The sequence below is a fragment of the Chinchilla lanigera genome, unplaced genomic scaffold, assembly GCF_000276665.1.
Source record: "Chinchilla lanigera isolate Chin_1 unplaced genomic scaffold, ChiLan1.0 scaffold00032, whole genome shotgun sequence".
In the NCBI taxonomy this organism is placed as follows: Eukaryota; Metazoa; Chordata; class Mammalia; order Rodentia; family Chinchillidae; genus Chinchilla; species Chinchilla lanigera.
In genome coordinates this window covers 21,635,272-21,652,440 of record NW_004955433.1, presented here as the reverse complement: position 1 = coordinate 21,652,440, position 17,169 = coordinate 21,635,272, and the positions used below count along the sequence as shown (strand labels likewise).

Here is a 17,169-nt window from a genome sequence, read left to right as displayed (position 1 = left end):
CTTTATTTTCTTTTATTATTAGTATGCTTAATTAAAGACAGAATCATGACTGCTTTGCTTACTACTGAGTTTGTAGGGGCTATGATAGTACCTGGTACATATTATGATCCCAAGAGATATTAAATTCATATCAATGTGGAAGAACCACACTTTAAGAAATCTTTCCAGAGAATGCCTGGACTCATGCTGAAGGGGGTGAAAAAAGAGGAGAATTAAGTATGGAAGAGACAAGGTTTTGAAAGATGAAGTTTGCATTTGATTAAAAAATAGACATGAGGCTGTTATGGCTTTTAAATAAAGAAGCTATCTTGGTTTGGTTGGGTTTGGTTTGTTTGTTTTTTTTTCCTGGGCACCAGGCTATGCCATCAATTCTTGAAGTTTATTTCATGGACCATCCTGCAGACATGATAAGGAAGGATCATCTGTTTGACAGTATGACAACATATGTACCTTGTTGGGGCTGGGGATTTAGCTCAGCGGCAAAGAGCCTGCCTGGCAAGTGCAAGGTCATGAGTTCGATTCCTGGTATGGGAAGAAAAGACAAAAAAAAAAAAAACAACATATGTAATCCCCATCATTCTCTGTTGAGAAATGTAACTGAGCATTATTTACCTTCCTCACATGTGGCCGGTGACCCCAAAGTTTCATCCAGGGCCCCAACATTGTTTCATCACCCTTTACACAATGCATTCTTTTGGCAAGCAGGCCATCAGGGATCTTCCTTCCATCCATTTTGTTCTTCCATGTTTTCAATCAATGGAAAGTTCAATTTCAAACCCTTTGAGAAATTTATTGGGATTCCATGCAATTTGAAGTCTTAGAGCTGCCAAATAAAAAGAAAAATAAAAGTAGATGTCTTCTTCTTGTAGGCGTATACCAGATGTCTGTGTCAGAAGCAGCTGTACCCGGGGAGGAAGTAGGAAGGATGAAAGCTAAAGACCCAGACATCGGAGAAAATGGCTTAGTCACATACAATATTGTTGATGGAGATGGTATGGAACTGTTTGAAATCACAACAGACTACGAAACACAGGAGGGCGTGGTGAAGCTGAAGAAGGTGAGTTAGGGTGAAGAGTGGGCTTGTCTGTGCGTGGGCTTCTCTGCTGAGGCAGTGCTGTGGGAAACGGAGAGTCCAGGTTGACGGAGTGAGAATATGGGTAAGTGGGGGCTGACCTCACTTTGTGGCTGAAAGCTGAGCTCTACAGAGATAACACAACAGTGTTTCTTTCTGTCACTCCAGAGGGGCCTGACCGAAGGGGCTGATTACGCCTGCCTGAGATGGCTGCTTAGTTATTTGGGCACACTTCTCCTATAGAAGGAAATGCAATCAGAGAAACAGACTTTAGAGATACAGCTCTGAGTTCCTTTAGCTGTGCCCAGCGGAATCGTTTAATATAGGGTGTTCAGAACTTCTCTCACTTCCAACACCCCAGGTTCACTGTGCTCCTGGGCCCTCTGTGAAATTTAAGCCAATCCTCTTCTTTCTTTGCTTTCTAAATTGCAAAGACAGAAGCCAGAATAATGGCTCTGTCCTCCTAGTCAGCTAGATCCTCATTAGAAAGATGGCTGTTAAATTGATTCATTGCAAAGAAAGCACATTGTTTCTTCCCATTTTTGTTCCTTTTTAAAAAATAAATGTAACATCTATTCAGTACTATCTATTGGACAGACACAATCTGAGTCACTTACAAATATCTCATTTATTTTAACATGCCAACGCTCATCTAATGTAAATAGTATTGCCCCAATGAACAGCGATACTTCCAACTTAATTTTGAGATTAGGACTCTGAGGGATTAAATATTTGACCTAGTCACAGTCACAGACATGAAATTCATACCTACAATATTTTGTAACACCTTTGGTCTTAAAGCATTTTAGAAATAATTGAGCCAGAAAGAGCTAATACAGGCAAGTCAGTTATGATTTCACTTTCAAGTGAAGAATCAGTTACAATATATTCTAAAATGTGCCTCTCCTACTTACCTCTTAGGAACCAACACTTCTCCATCCTCAAAGTGTATGGAGCATTAAATCTGAATTGGATGATGAGATTACGCTGGTTTTAATTGAGCCTTGTCATTTTCTACTTGGTTTGTAGCATGAATATTAAACTTCTTAGTGTGATGGGGAAGATTGTGCAGTAACACTGATGAAAAATTGATTTGAAGAATCAATAAAAAGGCCAGTAGTTGAAGAAAAATAGGGGTGGGAAAGCTGGAGCCTTGGGGGAAGCTTTTAGGAAAGAAGCAAGGAGTGAAATGCACCAGACAACTGACTTTTAAAACATTCAAAGCTGTTAGGTTTGGGGAGAATATTGAGGAGATACAGACCAAAGAGAAGGTAGAAAGTAACATAACGAATAAATAAAATGGAAGGTAGAGAACTTGGAGTGAACTTTGGATACTTACCACTATAGCATACATGGTCTGACAGAGGAAGCCTGGTTTTCTGCCACATGGGGCTGGGGTAGTAGTTTCCTCTGCTTTCTCCTCTGGAAAAGTAATAGTGTGAATTGTATGTCACCTTGAGCTCTCAACTTACTTTGTTAACTCGTATCCTTCTTGCTTGACACTGGTATATGAAAGCTGAATCAAAAATTCTTGTCTCCCTTTCTTTCCTGCTGGAGTAATTGGTTAGTTGATTATGTTAAAGTTGTCACCTATTTTCAGTATATTAAAGGCATAAGCAGACACTGTAAGTCTAAAGTCCTGAAAGATTTAAATTACCTTTGTGGAACTCACTCGTGGCAGATGAGTTATCTGCATGTGATTAATTTGTATACTTTTCCCAATTCAGTACATTTATTACAGACAATGGAACAGTCTTCTGAGTGACACTAACATTTAGATTTAAAGCAATGTAAGATATTACTTTATTTGTAAAAGAACATTTACTTACACTTGTAACATGAAGTTTTAAATGTCCACTAGAGGGAAAAAAATCAAAGGTGAATTTTACAACATAAAACTATGAATCCTGTGGAGGTCATTACATACAACTTAATAATATGAAAGGATGTGGAGATATCATGCAACTATTTTTTTTTTTTTTTTGGTTTTTCTCCGGTACCGGGAACTGAACTCACGACCTTGCGCTTGTCAGGCAGGCGCTTTGCCACTGAGCTAAATCCCCAGCCCCATGCAACTATTTTGATTTTAAAAGATATTCTTTAATGTAGTATTTCTACTCATTTATTAATTTATCTATTTTTCCATCAAGAGCTATTGAGTTATTATTTGTCAGGTAAGACCTTGGCTCAGTAAAGGCTGGAAATCTAAAGTGGAGGGGGTTCTGGCTATGAGGACCTCACAATTTCAGAGGGTAGCTCAGTGAAAATCACAATCAAGTAGAGGTTTTTTATTCCTCCAGTCCTGGTAGCATTGGTATTTTCAGCTGGGTGACTTTTTGTTGCAGGGTCTGTAGTGTGCATCACAGGATGTTTAGTTATATCCAGGCTCCTCCTCACTGGAGGTCAGGAAGCACTTGCTCCAGTTCATCTCAACAGTCCTGTTACAAAACACAGCTCTAGACATTGCCAACTACCCTTGGATTGAACAAATCAAAATCACTCCCCAGCAGAAAATCTACTATAAAAAAGTACGATATGTGTCAAGAATGATTTCTAAGCTGGGTGTGGTGGCACATGCCTGTAATCCCAGCACTTGGGAGGCTGAGGCAGGAGGATTGTTGCAAGTTCAAGATGAGCCTGGGCTACAAAGTAAGCTCAGTGCCAGTAGGAACTACATGCCAAGACCCTGTCTCAAAAAGACAAAAAAAAATTATTTCTGAGGCGAATATTTCTTGAATCAAGTCTTGGTAGTTGAATAAATTTTCCCAATAGATTAAGGGAGAAAAGACAGGAAAAAAAGACCTCATGAAGGACTGGAATGTGTGAAAACAAGACATATTAGGGAGATTGCAAGATACTTAGTCTTTAGATAGAGTAGGACCAATTGAGAAACTGGTGTTGGGATTCAAGAGATATATTGCAATGAACCAAAGAAGGAAGAAGAGGTAATGGGATGGTAGTAAAGGAGAAGAATTACAAAATGTAATTAGTGGATAGATTCGTTCATTTGTTTTAATCAGTTAGAAAATAACACCTGTTTCCAGAGTTTAGATCCTATATCAGGATTTAACAGTGAAGAACGATAACCTACTCACAGGGTATTTAGTCAATTTGGTTAGCTGAAGAATAGGGTTAAATACAGATAAGCTTTAAGGCATTCGGTAGACACCAGGAGGAAAATCCAATCTGTTCATTGCAACACCCTTGAACAAGTAGGAATCACGCTTATTGCAGAAAAATCCCAGCACAGTTTCCAAACTGCTTATTTTCAACCAAATAAACTTGTGAAGCAGTGTTAGAGCAGCATTATGAGGCACTTTAAATATTCTCTATTTTAATAAAACTATTTTTATGCCTGATTTTTTTATGTTCATTGTCCACATATATATAGATGTGGATACATAACATTTAGCACGGTTGCAATCACAGAGCGATCTGATTTGTTAACTTAATGTCACATTGTAAACACTTTACATGCTGTTATATAATATACATAATCATTTTTAATGACTCCATAACATCCCATTCTATTGATGGACCATTATTTCCTTAATAAAATCTCACAGTTGGATTTGATGTTTCGTGTGCATATTTCCCCAGATTAGATATAACCTTGTACTATATCTAGCAAATATTATGCATTTGTGAATACTGTTTATTTGGGTTTTCTGTTGAATTAATCCCTTAGGGAGAATTTTCAGAGGTGAGGATTAGTATGAAGATTTTTATGGCTTATGCAGTGTGTTGCCTCATTTAGCTTTATTTCAACTACTCATAACGTGGATATAAATGTTCACACGGGAAACTACCTCAAATCCTTTTTGGAAGGAGAAAGGGAATAAATTGTAAATAAATGCTTAGATATTATCCATCCATCAGTCCTGCTTTTCATTCATTCAGAATGACTGATGCATTGATTCTTTCACTGATGCAGTCATTCTTGGGCTTTGGAGAAGAAAGATCTGAAAAGATCACCAAGACTCAGGAGAGTTCTGTGGGATGCTTTTAACCTAGCACAGGAGGGAAGTGAGGAATGCCGAGGACAGATTAGTGGCCACACCAGTCAGCCTGGGCTTGATGATGAGGATTTCCCAAGGCCTGAGTGTTGGGCTAACTGCCAGAAGACTGAGTAGAAGCTCACCACATTGGGAAAAGACACGGAAGGTCTTAACTTGTGATCCAAATGAAATCTGTCTGTTAGATAGCAGCGTGATCTTACTATCTTCAGCATCCATAGAGCTTTTCAGGGAGGAATGCGGGTCTGGGCTTTTAAGCACATTCTTACATCAAGTTCAAAAGGATTTGTTATAGGGGCAGCAACACACTGAAAAAACTTCACCTTTTCTGATTACAAATTACCCAGTCTTAGAACTATCATTTGCCAATTTTTGATTCTAACTAGTAATTACAGAGATTTCTGAGAGATTGCAGCAGTCTTATATCTTTAGCCCTTAAATACTAATTCTTTCCACTACTTAGTAATGCAGCCAAGAACAAAGGAGCTCCTGGGTCCCTCCAAGGATGAAGAAAAGGCTGAAGGGATAATTAGCTTAGGAAATGGCAGTGTTCCCTGACTGTGGGAGGCGGATGTAATAGGATGATAGAAGTGTCAAGAATATTGGGTATGTTTAACTTCTCTGAAACTAGGGTCATCCTTGATTTGGACTTTTGCAGAATTAGACCAAGACTAAGCCCCTTGATCCTGTGTGCATTCAGAATAAGTGTTTGCCAGGAAAATGAGAATGGTGTGTCAAGCAGATGCTTGCCTCAAAAGATACAAGTTTTTCCAAACATTTGGTAGCTCAGAATCATCCAGAGTGCTAATTAGAAATTTGTTTCCTAGGCTTTAGGGTTTGTTTCTTTGCTGCAATTTTACTTCTACCCTTTGCTGACAGATTGTACTTTCCGTGACTCAAAATTAAGGAATGTTTACCACCAATTTTCCAGTACCACAGCCATTTGAATGCTGGTTCTCTGTTGTATTCCATAGCTTCATATAAATCGTTACTGATAATTCTTGTTTTTCTTTAGATAGGTATTTTCACTGTTTCTAAAGCAAAGGATTGTCTTCATTGTCTTATCATTTACCATTAATATAAGGTAACCTAACCATAAATCCAATCAAAATAAAACAGCCATTACATTTTAGCTATAGAGTAGTATTTTAGTTTCCTAAAACAGATATTGAGAAACACAACATATATGTTTAAGATTAGTGCTGTTCCAAGATGCCCTGGATTTAGAGAATTGGAAAAACTCCAATTATGTCAATAAGTAAGTTAGTATTATTTAATAGCAACTCCTCTCAAAATTACCCATAAGGTACCTAAAATGATCTTATGGGTACATCTGGTAAAGGTTTTTTTTTTTTGGTACTGGGTATCAAACTCAGGACCTTGCACTTGCCAGGCAGGCGTTTATGCCATTGAGCTATATCCCCAGCCCATGGTAAAGGTTTAAGGTTTTGCAGAACACAGTGTATTCAGAAATTTCAAAATGAAGCTATCACTATGATTGAGGGGGCTGGGGATATAGCTCAGTGGCACAAGCACCTGCCTAGCAAGCACAAGGTCCTGAGTTCAATTCCTGGTACCAAAAAAAAAAAAAACCTATGCTTGAGGTACACGAGTTGGTGTCCATGTAGGAGGGCAAGGCAGTCAAGAAATAAGACACACTTTTACTAGTTAGTTGAAATTCAGTGGGCAGTTTTATTAACAAGATCTTTAATACTTTACAGGATGGGCTAAAAATTTGATACAGTTCTATTTCCCCCTTTTTGATGGCTTTTAGTAACTGATTAAGGAAACCTTTGTATTACTGTATAGAGTGGGATTCCTTTTAGATGACATACAGGTTCTGTATCAGTCATGGCCCTTGAATTACCCATTAAGCACTTTCCACATTTCAGGAATTGATTCATCTGATTTTCTAACCAAATAGCTCAGGTAATTGGATGTTGAACAGACACTGATTTTGTCTCTTTGAGGAAGTATTTACTTTGTCCTATAAAACAATCAGGTCTTTCTCTTCCATTATTCTTTCAAGGAATTGGTTGTCAATCTTCTCTCCATTCTTGCCAGCCTGTAGATTTTGAGACGAAAAGAGCATATAGTTTGAAAGTAGAGGCTGCCAATGTGCACTTCGACCCGAAGTTCATAAGCAACGGACCTTTCAAGGACACCGTCACAGTCAAGATTGCTGTCGAAGATGTTGACGAGCCCCCCATGTTCTTGGCTCCAAGTTATATCCATGAAGTCCAAGAAAATGCAGCCCCTGGCACGGTGGTTGGGAGAGTGCATGCCAAAGACCCCGATGCTGCCAACAGCCCAATAAGGTATGGATGGATTAATTATTAAAAAGCTGGATGGGGAATTTTGGAGAAAAGGGCCTTTGGGGAAGCCCCCTGGGAACCACATCATTCTATTTCAGAAAGCATCCAAGTTTATCAGGTTCAATGAAATTTTAACAGGATTAACACCAAAAGACATGAGGTCCACTTGCCTCTGTTACTACCTTTCTGTAGGGGCTTATTCAAGCTACATAATTTTTCTCTGCAGCAGATTTTCCAAGGCTTACTAGATGATTTAACCATTAGCTGAGCCTGTCTACCTTAAGGGCTGCAGTCAAGTATAAATAATCATTATGAAATAATTATAGTAATTATAGCTTATTGAACATCTTCCTATGCCCTAGTTACTTTACTAGATGTGTTAGACATGATCTAATGTATCCTCTCAAATTTATTATTGCATGAGTTGTTATTTCTTAAACAAAGAGAAGATCGTGGCTCTGCAAGATGAAGTCACATGTCCTGAATGTCACAACCTGAGGGCAGCAGGCTAGGGAGGAGTGCTCTAGCTGCTGCTGAGCACTTGGAGAAGGTAGCAGAGGGGCAAATGCACTTAGAGTGCTTGTATTATTATGAATATATTTTTGTTGCTTAGAAAAGTGTAATAGATATTGGGAAATGGGAAGAAAGTGTTCAAATGACAAGGGGAACAAAGGAAGGTAGAAAAGGAAAGGGAGAAAGGGACAAGAAAAAAATAGAAGGAAAAATGGAAACTGCAGACAAATCTACCCACACCTTACTTACTTTCCTTTCTTCCTTCTCTCTTTCTTTACTTTTTCTTTCCTTTCTTTTCTCTTTCCTATTCTTTGTCTCTTCTTCCATCTCTGGAAATTTACATATCATAAAGCATAAAATTTCTCCTTTTAAGGTGTACAATTCTTTGGCTTTTAGCATATTTTATAAGGTTGTTCAACATCATCGTTACTTTACAAGCATTTTCATCACTCCAAAACAGAAAAAAGTAGTCTCAGTAGCCATAATTTATTCTGTATGTTCTTCTATGTCTGACATTTCCTATAAATGAAATAATATGATATGTTGTCTTATGTAATTGCATTTTTCCATTTAGAATGTGATTGAGTTTAATCATGTTATAGAACGTGTGTATATTTCATTGTTTTTATTGCTAAATCATATTCCATTGTAGGGATAAATTATACCTTGTAATTCATGCTCAATTGTATGAATATTTGATTTGTTTTTTGATTTTATATATATATATATATATATATATATATATATATATGAATTTCAGCTCTGAGAAATGGAATTGCTGGCTCATACAATAACTCTATGTTTAACTATCTGAGGAATCACCACAAAGCTTTCTACAGTAGCTATACCACCTTACATTCATATCAGCAATACATGAGGCTTCTAATTTCCCCATATCCTCATCAACACTTGTTATTACTTGTGATTTTTTACTTTAACTCTCCTTGTGGGTACAAAATTATATACTCCTGTGACTTTGACGTGTATGTTCTCTATTGATTATGATGTTGAGCATCTTTCCACGTGCTTTTATGGCAATTTACATATCTTCCTGGGGAAAATTTCTATTCAAATCCTTTTCGATGCTGTAATGTAGCTTTCTCTTTCTATTGCGGAATTGTCAGACTCCTTTATATCTTTATGTTCTAGAGCTTTAGGAAACATTTTCTCTCATTCTCAGTTATCTCTATTTTCTTGATTATATCTTTTGAGCCACAGAAGTTTTCCATTTTGATGAAGTCCCTTTTTCCACCCTTTGGTTGCTTCTGTGTTTACATGCCACAGTGTTGCCTATTTATACCTCATATGGATATTTATACCATACATGAAATTCATTGGTTTCAGCTCTTACATTTAAGTTTTTGATCCATTTCAAGTTAATGTTTGAATGTGCTATTAAGGCAAGTCCCAGATTTATTATTTAATATGTGTATATTCAATTTATCAGTACCACTTGTTGAATGTTCTTCTCAATTGAATTGTCTTGACTCACTTCTTGAAAATTGACCATAGATATATGGGTTTATCTCTGTACTCTATTTTATCTCATTGACTTACATGCATTTGCCATTCCAAATATTACCATAGCTTTGTAGTATGTTTTGCAGTCAGGACCTATAAGTCCTCCAACTTTGTTCTCTCCACCTATTTTTGCTTATACAGGTTTTCAGGAAGATAGTCATACCACTTCTTTGTATGTTTTCTGTGGCTGCTTTCATCTTTCATGCTACAGGGCAAAGTTGGATAGTTTGGACAGAGCCATTGCATTCTGTACACTGTAATCTATGTACTAGCTCTCAACATGTTTTCTGACCTCTTTTCTAGCTTATGGCTGTGTCCTTCTGGTAAACACAATACACACCAGAGCGGATGTCTGATGAATATTTAAGGAATGAAAAACTGAAATGACACTTGATTTGACTTTGAAATTCAAATTCACATTTTTAATATTAAAGATATACAAGTAATGACCTCCTTTAGATAGATAATCAAAAACCTTCAGTGAGCACACAGCTGTGCCCAGTGTATTTGAGAAGGCAGACATCTATAAAAACTCGAGTAGACATTTCTCTAGTGAAGATAGGCAACTTAAATGTCTATCAACAGATAAATAGAGAAAGTGTGGTGTATGGACACAATGCAGTGCTTTTCAGCCATGACAAAGCATGAAATCTTGTCATGTTTCAATTGCAAACAACATGGATGAGCACAGAGAGAAATAAGGTATCTAGAAGCTTTAAAAAGTTGATAGCTTAAAAGTTGGGAGTAGAGTGCTAGTTACCAGAGGCTGGGAAGAATAGACAGAAAGGGTAAGAGGGAAGAGCATGTCTAATGGGAACAATTTTAGAGTTAGGAGGAACCAGAGCTGGGGTTCTATGCATCGTACAGTGATTGTGACAACCACTGACAATAATGTACTGTGTATTTTATACAACTGGAAGAAAAGCTATTGAATGTTCTTACCACAAAGTATTGATGGATATTCAGAGTGAAGGATATGATAATGTTTCATTGATTATTGTATAATGTACATATTTATTGAAACATCACTGTACTCAAAAACATATGTATGTATATGGAAAGAGAAGAAGAGACAGAGAGAGAGGAAGGGCAGATGGAGAGAGAGAGAGAGGGAGACAGGAAGAGACAGGAACACACACACACACACACACACACAGAGAGAGAGAGAGAGAGAGAGAGAGAGAGAGAGAGAGAACACCAAAAATGTATACACACTACACACTTTAGGAAAAGAAAAATCTGTATGAATATATTTTAGTACTGAATTTATTGAGATATCATGAGACTAATACAAGTTAGCTGTAACCTCTATAATTACTAAAACTTTTCAAAATGGTGCCCATTATTAATGTAGTGAACTGTTGCTTCTAGTCACTGAAATTGCTACACATGCATTTTCAGTGTCTTTTCTAAGGGCTGGCAATGTAATTGGTATATTCTGCAGTATATGTCATCCTCTAGGGCCTCTCATATGAGGACAACACATCTGTTGAAAAACACCCTTTTATGAAATATATATATATATGTATATATATATGTATATATAAAATTTGATGGACTATCTATCTACCAACCTATAAAAAACAGAAGCAATAAAAGGTAAAGGGATTTGGGTATGAAAATATTTACCATAGACAATGAAATTTATCCATTTATATCAAAACCTATGATAACTGCAGCAATTCATAATAGTGTGTTGGATTTTTGAACATTGTCCTTCTAGAGAAAAAAAATTGCCATTTCCAAAATATCTTCTTAATACCCAGATAGTCTCATGAATTATTGAAGTTAATATTATTGGATATCTTTTGAGTCCATAACTGTGCTAGGACCCACTAGATGGGAATTCTATTACATGTAGGGATTGTATGACTTCCTTAGAGTCAAACAAGTGCTCAAGGCTGGATTTTAGTGTAGCTCTGCCTGAGTCCATTCTGAGCTTTTTACTTTTATCCATTGGTCATGGATAGAGATATTTACCCAGGAAGTTTGACTACTATGCTCTTTTTATGAAGGGAGATACATTAAATAATGACTGGAAGTCCTTGTAACACTTCCAAACTACCTTTGAAAATGTTCATGATATGAATTTTAGATGAGTTACTTTGACTTCAAATACTGAGTTGCACTGGCAACATTTTAGAAGAGCAACAATATAAAAACACCGAGAACAACTATTTATTTCCTGTGCACTTCATTGTCTCCAAGGATTCACATCTGCATTTGGTTATTTGGGTCATGTTTTCAGTGATAGCTATTCTGTGCATGTAAGCAATTTCCATATCTATAATTATCCAAGATGCTCAATATTGAACTTGAGCCAACCTCCCACCTCATCAACTTTAGTTTCTGAATTTAGAATTGTCAGACCGATTATGAAAGAACATTCAAGTTTTTTAAACGGTGTACTTGTTATCTTCACAATTTAATTTCCTGATTGCTTCTTTTCATCTTTAAGGGGATTTGTGAGCTTGTGCATCTAGGTAAGACCTTGTAGTATTACTCAAAGTCAGCTGTTTGGACCTCTACAGATCTTTTCATTTTCTCAGACTCTGTAGCATTAGACACACTTTTGTTTAGCATTTCCTCCCTGAAATGTCTCTTCTCTTAGCTGCGTCTGTACTTACTTATTCATGTCTGTGATAACACCAAACCTGGTGTCTTTGATCACTATTCAGGCACTAAGGCTCAGCTTTTCTACTTTGACCTTTCTCTCTCTATGTCCACTAACCTATAGGGCTTTCACTCATGCTATGATTGAATTCAGTTGATACTCCATGTTTTCTGCCCCTGGGCTGATTTTTCTCCCTGATTCTAATTCTGTATTTATCATAGTGTCTGCTGTGCATTTTTACCAAATTACTTTTCTTTCACTGCCTCATCCAGTAATTCAAAACATATTTTGAGTTTACACTTACTTTGACATACTTAAAAATTAAAAAGAGCTAATTATATTCTGCCTACCACAGATTTGAATTTTTGCTCCCATAGTATTACAGGAAAACTTTGCTTGAATTTCAACCTCTCTTTTCTGCTAAATTAACTTTCTTCTTGTGTCTGCTAATATCTCCTTCTCAGGTACTTAGGCTAGAACCCATCTAGGAGTTTCCCAGTCTCCCACAAATAGCAAAATGTGCACTGGGTCCAACTAATACCTCTCTTCCACTCAGAATTCTAACTTGGTCACCTTCATGCTTTAAAAACTATATCATCTCCTAAAATTTTCTCTTTTCTTTCCTTACTCTCTGTTGTACAGATTATCTTCCTTAACTTACCTCATTAAACATCTATATGGCTGGATATGATTTATTTCCTTTTATGTTCAGAAGCCCCACATAATTTCTCATAGGCTATAAGATGGTCACCTTCTGATGTTGGAGAACTTATGTAATCTGTCTTCAGTCACAGCACCAGCCACAACATAAACAATAGCGACTATTTCTGGTTGTGTTTCTTCTTGTGTGTGAAGCATGAGGACATATTTATACATCTCTAATTTCATGTAATTCTTAAAGATGAGAAATGGGTACTATTAACATTCTGATTTAAAAGGTAAACGTGCTGAGATAACGATATACTGTAGCAAACATAAAAAGGCAATAATACTATTAACATTCCAGTTTAAAAGATAAAACCTAAGTTTTATTTTTAGCAATAGCATATCATAGCATATCATTGAACAGCACACCAGTCAGCTTATATGTAGTGGGACATGCAATTGTATCTAGGATTTTCTAAAATCTAAACCCAAGGTCTTAAATGATATTAAACAATGTCTTGACTTATTGTGTTTCCTACAATGTATTGTTGTCATGGCAGTTAAACAGTAAGCTCCCTGGTGTCCAGAAATAGGTCTAAAATTTTTTCACACAGTGCTATCTAATGACAGCTGGAGTTATTACTGACATATATGAGATGTACAACCATGTTTAGTTTTAGCAGTGGGGATGGAGACTCATCATTAAATTCCCATGAGAAACTTTGAAGTCAAAGGTCATTATGGATGAGCTCCTGTTGTGTGTACTGTGAAGTGATGCTTAGTGCATGGTCTCTCTTTTCTGGAAAGAATGCTATTTAGGGTTGGAAGATCTCAGCTCCAATTTTGGCTCATCCAGAAACTTGAGATAAACCATTTGTAAATGCCATCTTTTCTAATATTGAAGAATAAATCCTCTGATACCTATGTTCTTTTCTACCTCTAATATTTTAAATTTTTGACCATCAATGATCAAACCATATGAATTCTGTAATACACGGGTGTTCTGGTTTAGGAAAACCTGGTGAAGACCTCTAAGAGCAGGAAGCTCATCAATTATGAAACACAGCACTCTACCAAATTAACACAACCCATGTTTCTTCTTGTCCATTTGGGAAATGGTGGGGTGCAGAGAGAGGGCAAGGGCTTTGGAGTTCAACAATCCCATTAAAATAAAAGCTGCAAATCTCGCCAACTCTGAGTCTCTGTGCAAGTTACGTTACTTTGCTGCACCTCAATATAGGCCACTCTTCCTTCCCCATCGCCCATTTAACTTGACCATAAACATACCCCAGTAGTGTTCTGGACACTCTTCTGTCTTTTGTTAGTAAAAGATAAACTTTCTAGTGGCCAGGAGCTGGTAAAGCCTTCCGGTTGTATTTTTAAGCATAGCCTGCAATTAGTAAAGTCTAGAAAATGTCCAACATGTACAGGGCCACTCCTGCTTGGTGTATTGAAACTGGAATTTAGAATTAAGTCACTTGAGAATTGATATAACTAAAAAAAATAAAGAGACTCACTGAAAATATCGTGAATGTTTTCCTTTAAATAGAGAGAAAGCTGAATTTCAGGGCTATAAATAATCTTTGATGGTGAATTTAGATAAACTTGAAACTATTTAATATTTCATGTGCAAAAATTTGGCAAAGCTTAGAACATTTGTGACTGTGGGTAGTTTGGGAGCAAGGCAAACTCACTTCCCACATGCAATTTCATAAATATTCTGATGTGGGGGGTTGTAGTAAATATGGAGAAATATGTAACACGTTATTATACTTCTCAATCAAATATGCTAAATAGTTTTTCCATTCATTGTACTGAATAAAGTATTCCAATGTTGCAGAATGATTCCTATAAATGATTCATGTACAAAGTTTGAAAAGTAAATTTGATTAAAAAGAGAACTGAGCTCCAGCAATTGGTTAAAAAAGTTGCCTTAAATATAACATAGAGAAAATACTCAGATATTAAGCTGCTCTGAATATCTTCGTCTAATTGCCTCATTTGCATTCTGCTTAGGTATTCAATTGATCGTCACACTGACCTCGACAGGTTTTTCACTATTAATCCAGAGGACGGTTTTATTAAAACCACAAAACCTCTGGATAGAGAAGAAACCGCCTGGCTCAACATCTCTGTCTTTGCAGCAGAAATCCGTAAGTATTCTCCTAAGGGCTTTGATTTTATTTTACCAAATATTAATCCTTCAGGCTTTCTCTGTATTCTGGGAAACAAAATAGCTGAAAAAGGCTTTTTTTAAGATTCAAGGTTTAGTTTCTTTAGTCTTTAAAATTTATGTTCAGATATCTAGGAATATATAGGCAAATAGAGATATTTTCATTTTCTTTGGCAGAATTCGATACAGACTTGGGGAGATAGCTGATAGCCCTCAGTGATTTAAAATGCATGATCATCCCGGTAAACCCGAAGCAGAAGCTTTAGAGACAAGACTTGCAGATTTTCATTCACCTATAGAACAGTAGTTCTCAAACTTAATCAAGCATGAAGCCCTTTATACATCTCATACATAGCTTATCATAACAAATGTTTCTGGACCCTCTCCCCAGTGCCTCTGATTCATTAGCTATGGCATATATCCTAAGAATGTGTCCAACACATTCTTAGATGGTTTTGATGCTACTCTAAGGGTCCTACTTTGAGAACCACTATGTTAGAGTGGACTTTGGAGTGTCCAGGTTCTGTTACTAGCCTTTGAAACTAAAGCTCAACATCATCATCAGCAGAAGTGGATAAGTGGTTTGCTTCTTCATGCTCTAGTTGACATTTACTCCATGCCACCTACCTTCCACTAAATTAACATAGTTTAGCTCCTAGATGGACTTTGTGCTAAAAATGCCTTTCCCTGAACTGCCCAAATGAGTACTTAAGGCGTATTCTTTCCCAGGGGTGAATGAGGACCCATGTATAGTTCCCACCCGGTATTTGCTTACTGTCTTCCTTCTCTCCCCTCAGACAACCGACATCAGGAAGCCAAAGTCCCAGTGGCTATTAGAGTGCTTGATGTCAATGATAATGCTCCCAAGTTCGCTACCCCCTATGAAGGCTTCATCTGTGAGAGTGATCAGACAAAACCACTTTCCAACCAGGTAATGCTGCTCTCTCTTTCCCTGGCTATAAGCAAGCCACTGGGAAATAAGAGTTTGTTTTTAAAAACATCAGAGAAGGAGGTACCTCCCTGCTGCCCAAGGAGGTTTTATAGCCCTGGTTTTCCTCTGAAACTATGTTCTCTGATTAAAACCCGGCTTTTTAGCTATCCAGGTATTTTTTATTAAATGCTATGCCGGTGTCATCATGATAAATTCGTGGACCACCTTTCTCTTTCAGCCAATTGTTACAATTAGCGCAGATGACAAGGATGACACAGCCAACGGACCAAGATTTATCTTCAGCCTACCCCCCGAAATCATTCACAATCCAAATTTCACGGTCAGAGACAACAGAGGTTTGTACTAAGGTTTCCATTCATTCAGAGAAGTAGAAATGGAAAACAAATGGCTTTTATATTGCACAGCACAAATATTTTCACTAATCTTCATAATGCCTTCCTGCTGAAGCACAAACAAGAAATAATCATGCCACCTCTATTTTGACACATGGGCTCATTGGATGCATATGAAGAAGTGAGTCTAATTTTATGTTCCTTTTTTTATTGGTTTTGATATTCATGAAGCAGTGGGAATGCCAAGTGGGGAAGCTTACAGGATCAATATGCAAACAACTCCATTTATCTTTTTTTTTAAGAAGTTGATAAACCCTTGGGGGGAAGCATGGCTTTATGAATATTGATATCAAGTAAAGCATTAAAAGAGATTAGTTCAACTTTGTAAGGCAATATAATCTTTCAAACACAGGCCTCTCTGTCCAAAGCACAGTTATAATACAGTGCCGCTGGATATAGAGCTTGCTGCTTAAAGGTGAAGGGTATCAGAGGAAGCATTGTTTTTCCACTGGGAAAACAGTAAAATGTGGTATGATTTCTGCATCTCCTTTGGTCAGTCAAGTAGGTTGTAGATTTGTAGGTTGTTAAAAGTAGGCGATATTGTTGTTGGGTCCAAAAGATACAGTCCCTGCACAAAGTTGGTGGCTGGGCCTGGGAGAAAAAAATAAACTTTTCAACTTTTAGCCATATTGTTTTGCTCTGAGTGTTTCTTCTTGATGAAAATAGTCCATATAAATGGGGGACAGTGCAGGGCTGTGAAAGAAGTGAGACAAATGCCACTGTTTAGCGTAGGAGTAAAAGGTAGTAGCTGTGAATATAGAAGTTTTCTTTAGCTCCACATGTTCCAGATTGCTCTCCTGGTGACTGAAGAAGATCTTTATTTTTTTTTTTTTATTTTAAGGATAAAAGGAGGGAAATATTAACAGACATACAACATTTTACAACATATCACAAGCACAATACAGACAATACAGAGTTACAAACAAAGTGGTAGGGAATTAACAATGGTGGTTGTA

The 17,169-nt window shown here is 37.0% G+C and overlaps 1 protein-coding gene across 3 annotated transcripts in view; it reads left to right on the top strand.

Moving 5' to 3' along the window:
* Cdh11 (cadherin 11, type 2, OB-cadherin (osteoblast)) overlaps positions 1 to 17,169 on the top strand; it is a 157,060-nt gene that overhangs the window by 118,528 nt on the left and 21,363 nt on the right. For all 3 annotated transcript variants that reach the window (XM_005388459.2, XM_013516243.1, XM_005388460.2), the window contains 5 exons: positions 870 to 1,057; positions 7,153 to 7,406; positions 14,713 to 14,849; positions 15,667 to 15,800; positions 16,039 to 16,156. In XM_005388459.2, coding sequence (XP_005388516.1) covers positions 870 to 1,057; positions 7,153 to 7,406; positions 14,713 to 14,849; positions 15,667 to 15,800; positions 16,039 to 16,156 — 831 coding nt within the window. The remainder of the gene's footprint in view (positions 1 to 869; positions 1,058 to 7,152; positions 7,407 to 14,712; positions 14,850 to 15,666; positions 15,801 to 16,038; positions 16,157 to 17,169) is intronic.